The 6,332-nt window shown below is 39.6% G+C and overlaps 1 protein-coding gene across 1 annotated transcript in view; it reads left to right on the top strand.

Moving 5' to 3' along the window:
• acss1 (acyl-CoA synthetase short chain family member 1) overlaps positions 1 to 4,846 on the top strand; it is a 67,390-nt gene extending 62,544 nt beyond the window's left edge. Inside the window, exon 14 of the mRNA XM_058398844.1 lies at positions 2,783 to 4,846. Coding sequence (XP_058254827.1) covers positions 2,783 to 2,959 — 177 coding nt within the window. The 3' untranslated portion in view covers positions 2,960 to 4,846. The remainder of the gene's footprint in view (positions 1 to 2,782) is intronic.
• The last annotated feature ends 1,486 nt before the right edge of the window (positions 4,847 to 6,332 follow it).

The raw sequence follows: 6,332 nt of genomic DNA, 5'->3' as shown, positions 1-6,332 counted from the left end.
TAGCAATGATGAAGGTGATGTACCAGGATGTGGAAAGTGTACTCAAGATCAACGGAGGGTTAAGTGCTCCTTTTAAGGTACAGAGGGGAATAAGACAAGGGTGTTCTTTATCAGGTTTGTTATACACTCTATCGATTGAACCTTTTTTACACAGACAAATGGTTTTACTGTACCTGGTTTTACTGTTCCACATGTTTTATCTGCCTATGCTGATGATGTCATGATTTTAGTACAAAATCAAACTGAAATTGAGATTTTAGAAAAGGTGGTTTTTGATTTTGGTCTGGTGTCTTCCTCTAAATCCAACTGGGAAAAAAAGCGAAGCGATAGCAATAGGAAACTGGTCCCAAGGTTTGCTGAAGTTACCAGGTGGGCTAGAATGGTAAAAAGGAGAATTTAAATACCTGGGCATTTACTTAAATGAAGAAAAGAAAAACTGGGAAGGGATCAAAGAAAAAATCGAAGGTAAACAAAAAAAATGGGAATGGCTTAAACCAAATATGTCCCTCAGGGGGAGGGTACTATTGGTTAATAACCTAGTGGCATCAATGCTGTGGCATCGCCTAGCTTGCCTAGAGCCCCCTACTGGGTTGATTGAGAAGGTGCAAGCTCTACTGGTTAATTTTGTGTGGGATAAACTGCACTGGGTTCCAAAGAGTGTTTTATTTCTCCCCAAAGAAGAAGGAGGTCAAGGACTGGTGGATGTCAGAAGTAGAACCACAACCTTCCGTTTTCAGACCATACAGAAATACTTGTCTTGCTCTGAATTCCTGGTTTGGGGAAATATCACTAGTTTTATTTTAAGAAGAGTTAAAGACTTTGATTACGATCGCACCTTATTTTTAATGGACCCAACTGTTTTAAATGTTTCTAACATGTCTAATTTTTATAAAAGTGTTTTTAAAGCATGGACTCTGTTTAAACGTGGATCTCACGGCCCTGCCGTCTCTCTGCACTGGCTCCTAGAAGAGCCTTTAGTTGGAGGAGGACATATGGACATTAAGGACAGTTCACCAGGTATCACACGCATCACATAATCAAAAAAGTTCACAACACTCAAGAGACTAGTGGACACTGCAGGCCCAGAGTTCAAGGACACGAGAGCGGCGGCAGAGGAACTCGGCCTGAGGTCACTACGGCATGCAGACGACATCATAAAAAGATGGATTAAAAAACTGTCAGAGGATCAGCTGAACCTGAAAAAGGAATATCATGATGGAACAGAAACACCAGACGAAGGTGACCCCTTTCCTGAACTTGAGCTTTTACCCAACCTAAATGGATATGAGGGCATTTATCTTGATGCAGAAAAAGAACATGTTTTACCAATTTATGAAGCAAAAGGGAAAGAAATTTACAAATGTTGTGTAAAGGTGATGAATTAAAGACAACTTGACAGGCGGGTGGATACAGTGTGGAGGAAGACACTCGGGGTTCTAGATGACATTAAGCCGGTATGGAGGGTGTTTTATAAAATGCCGATTAGGAAAAGAGCTGGTGACCTACAGCGGAGAATTTTACATGGTGCAGTGGGGGTCAATGCTTTAATTTCTAAACTGAATTCTGATGTTTTAAAGACGTGTCCCTTCTGTAACGAAACAGAAACCGTGTTTCACTGTTACTCAGAATGTAAAAGACTTAACCCTCTGTTTGAGCTGCTGGATACAATTTTTAATCTGTTTGGTGAAAAGTGGTGAAAAGTGGACTCAGGTACGTTTTATTTTTGGTGCTGGATACCAACAAACAAAAAAACAGAAATGGGAACTGATCAACTTTATTGTAGGTGAAGCGAAAATGTCCATCTACATAACTCTCAAAAACCAAGTGGAGAAGAGACGAGTGATCAGTCCCACTGCTGTATTCAGAGCTTTAGTGAAAGCTCCAGTTAGAGTTGAGTTTAATTTTTATAAATCTATGAAAGATCTAAACACTTTTACACTGAAATGGTGATATAAGAGTATTATCTGTTTTACTGATGATGGTGAACTGTTCTTTAATATTCTTTTACACTCAAACATTTCAAAGTGCAAATTTTTGTTTTAAAAAAATCTCCCTAATTTTTTTTAAATGGGTTTTAATAATATTTATATATTTATTATTTCATCTTTCTGTTTATTTATTTATCTGCTGAGTCACTCAGACTTTACTGTATAATGTGACTGGTGTAAATAAAGGATCGTAAAAGTCAAGTCTCTCTCTCTCTCTCTCTCTGCCCCCCCCTCTCTCTCTGTCTCTCTCTCTCTCTCTCTCTCTCTCTGTCTCGCTCTGTCTCTCTCCCTGTCTCTTTCCCCCTCTCTCTCTGTCTCTCTCTCTCTCTCTTTCCCCCTCTCTCTCTGTCTCTCTCTCTCTCTCTCTCTCTCTCTCTCTGCCCCCCCCTCTCTCTGTCTCTCTCTCTCTCTCTCTGTCTGTCTGTCTCTCTCTCTCTGTCTCTCTCTCTCTCTCTCTCTATTTCAGTGTCAGTATGCTTTATGAACATTACTGAGAACACTGAGTCTCCAGGAACACAGAAACATAGGAACATAAATATAATAAAATATAAATAAATATAATTATTTAGATCTTAAGACAAACAGGGCTGTGTGTGTGTGTGTGTGTGTGTGTGTGTGTGTGTGTGTGTGATCTCTCTCTCTCTCTTTAAGGGTCCCTACAGAGGAACTGAAGAAACTGTGGTGAATTTAAGTGCTGGAGATGTGTAGAGATCAGGACCAGTGTGTGTATTGGTGAAGATGTAGTAGATGTTCTGGATGTTGACCTTGTGCTGTTTCGTGTCTCGGCATGTCAGGTGGTGAAGCGTCTTCCAAAGACTCGCTCGGGAAAGATCATGAGGAGAATTCTCCGGAAGGTGGCCATGGGGGAGCTGGACAGTCTTGGGGATGTCTCCACGCTGGACGACCCGTCTGTAGTGAGCGAGATCATCGAGGCTCATCAGAGCTACAGGAACCAAGCAGTTAGGGCGTGACATCACAGCCAACATGGTGGGGGAGGGGCAATGACAGGAAGTACATCTGAGAAACAGGAAATAAGAAAGTCATTAAAGACATAAAAGGGCTTTTCACACTGCGCTTAACCCCGGGTTATCTTCATTCTAAACACCGCTTTTAACCCCGGGTAACAAGACGTTTCACACCTGTAATCTGAGAGCGCTTTACCCGGGGTTATGAAACCCTGCTCCGGAGCAGGGTTAGCACTGCATTTGCCGTGTTAACCCCACATTGCAGTGCTAAGTTTGTTCAATGTGAAACAGAGCAGTGTTTGACAGCCAATCAGAAATTGAGCAGCGAGGCTCATGTCACATCCGTAACAGGAAACGTGCATCATGTAAACAGCAGACAGTGTTGCCAGATTGTGCGAGTTCCCACCCAATTGGGCTACTTTCGGTTACGTCTAACCGGAAAAAATTCATTGGGCGGGTTAGAATTTAGGCTGGTTTTTTATGCAACTGGTGGGTTTTTATTTTTGACTATAAACATGATATTTTATTAACTTTCCATTCAAACGAACTTTACAATAAAGTATAATATGTAGTGTTGACCTTTTAATTATATGGTTTTAATCTGCATTTGGGCTGGAAGTCAACACTGACAGCAGCTGGTGAGAGAAAAGTAAGAAAATGTCAAAAGATGGAAAGCGTGTGAACTGGAGTGATGAGGAGACTGGAGTGATGAGATGGTATTATTCTTACAGCATTTTTTAAAATGGGGTTAACAATTCAAGTGTGAAAAGCCCTAATGAAATGATAAAGGTTATGTTTGTAATAAAGCATTAATAACCTGCGCTATTAAAGCAGGATTTTATTGTAGAGCATTTTGTTGTCCTGTGAATAAGCTGAGGATAAAATTCTGTGGAATCAAAACTGATAAAAAGCTTCATCTAATGACTCTGATATCAAAATTAGCACATATGAGGTCATGACCACGCCCTCAACTATGCCTGCCACGCCCACTCAGGTTATTACTGTGAGATCTGGAGACTCTTGTGTGTTGTCGGGTCAAACACTAACATGCTTCCTCAGGATAAAGCTCTCTCTCTCTCTCTTTCTCTCTCTCTCTTTCTCTCTCTCTCTCTCTCTCTCTCTCTCTTATAACCCTTCATAATGCTCCATAACTCCTTTATGAACATATTTTTGAACGATTCTAAAACATGACACAGCACTGGGTGGGAACTAAGGAATTCTTGTTCAAAATGTATTCTTCTTTATAAAGTGTTAATTTATTTATTAAAACAGAAATACTTAAATAAACACAAATGCTGCTCTTTACTATGAACATTTATAAACCTTTATAAAGCCTTATAAACTCCAGGACAGTAGAGATTATTAAACACCTCCATCAGAGGGAGGAATAAGTGCCTTTTATCAATTAAATGATTCTGACAGGTTATATTTTATTATTATTATTCATATTCTTATTATATTAATGTTAAAGCACCGAAGTGACCACGGTGCCTTATAACCACAGGTTATGTAGAGAGCATAACTACTTATTTTAAATAAGCAATAATAAAGAATCTGAATTAAACAGGTATATTATCTTCTACTGTAAATTGTATTCTGTTATTATAATAATCTAATCACGCAGTAATCAGCTCTAATCATTAGGAACATTAACCCTTAACGAGCCGAGCAATTAAAGACTTCATCTCCTGTTTCTTCTGGTCTAGTGTTCACCTTACTTCATCTGTCTCTGTCTCTCTCTCTCTCTCTCTCTCTCTCTGCTCATTATAAAGGTCATGTCCAGTGATGATGTGAATTGTGTGTGTGTGTGTAATGGGTTTAGACACTGAACACTGTAGTGCTCTATTAAATGAACTGTGATTAAAACTTTCAAATAAAATCCGATTAATGATCTTCTTTATGGTGATGTGAGTTTATATTGATAAGAAATAATATGAAGTATAATTCAATTCAATTCAGTTTATTTGTTTAGCGCCTTGGGCATTGTATCAAAGCAGCTTTACAAAAAAAGATAAGTATACGAATATAAAGTTCTATACAGCTTCTTCTTTAATTCAATTTACTTTATTTCTATAGCGCTTTCAAAACTGGAGATTGTCTCAAAGCAGCTTTACAGAAATACAGAAACAGAAAAAATGCTAAAGTTTAAAGATTTTTATTTTATCCCTAATGAGAAGCCTGAGATGACGGTGTTGAGGAGAAACTCCCTGAGATTATCAGAGGAAGAAACCTTGAGAGGAACCAGGCTCAGAAGGGAACCCATCCTCATCTGGGTGACACTAAACAGTAAATAATGTAACTGTAACTGATTAATGTCCTTTCTACAACAGAAATCAATGACCCATGAGGAACTATTAGGTCAGTGTAGTTTCTAAGGTCATTATAAACACTAGTTCTTTGCTGTCACAAGCTGACAGATGAAATGGCAGATCTGTGATGGTGTGAAAGTCCCCAAGTGTCTCTGTCCATGGCTGTCTCCTGGTCCACACAGATCCATCCACAGCATCAGTGGGCACCGTCAAGCGACGAGACTCCGACCAGGGGTAGGGCAGTGGTCAGACTGGAAACTGGCAAACACTAGGAGCTCAGGAGTGGGGTGTATAGCTCCACAGAGAAAGACAGAGAGAGAAAGAGAAAGATATTAAGTTTCTGATCATGTGATGTTTAAGACAATGTAGATTATGTATAAAGTGCAGGCAGGGACTCCGGCAAGACTAGCTATGACATCATAACTAAAAGGGAGAGCCAGAAGGTCACAGACATGAAGGCTTCCCGGGACATAAAGCCACTTCACAGTCAGCAAACCTGAGCGACTTGTGAGGGTGGTAAGATGACAGCATGACAGTTTCATAATTTTCATTTTTTGCCTTGAGACAGTAAAAAAGAGAGTCTGGTGAGGGAGCGAGTGTGTAAACTGTAATAGTTGTTAAATAAAAGACTTTGTGGTTGTGTCACACCCTGATGTGTTGTTTCTTACATGAACAGTAATGATGATTATGATGAATAAAACAGATATAAATATATAATCACTCTGTACATGCTATAACAATACACTACCATCAGGGGGCAGCAGTGTCATCAATCACTCCATCAACAGCCTTGCGTGCACGTTGTATGGAACTATTAAAGCGTGCACTATTATATAATTATTTACCATCAACTATTAAATTCAACACACACACACACACACTCCACTGTTATTATTATTATTAGGGCCCGAGCACCGAAGGAGCAAGGCCAGAGGTCAGAGGCCTTGTACCGTAGGTGTGGAAGCCCTATTGTTTTCATTAGAATTTCATATTCTTTTGGACCCCTTAACATGCCCAAAAAATCTTGAAAATCAGCAGACAGGTTGGAATCTGTGGCCATTAGGACGTCA

Source organism: Hemibagrus wyckioides, linkage group LG09 (genome assembly GCF_019097595.1).
Source record: "Hemibagrus wyckioides isolate EC202008001 linkage group LG09, SWU_Hwy_1.0, whole genome shotgun sequence".
Taxonomy (NCBI): domain Eukaryota; kingdom Metazoa; phylum Chordata; class Actinopteri; order Siluriformes; family Bagridae; genus Hemibagrus; species Hemibagrus wyckioides.
Note: the sequence above shows the minus strand (reverse complement) of the source record. Positions and strands in the feature narration are given on the sequence as shown.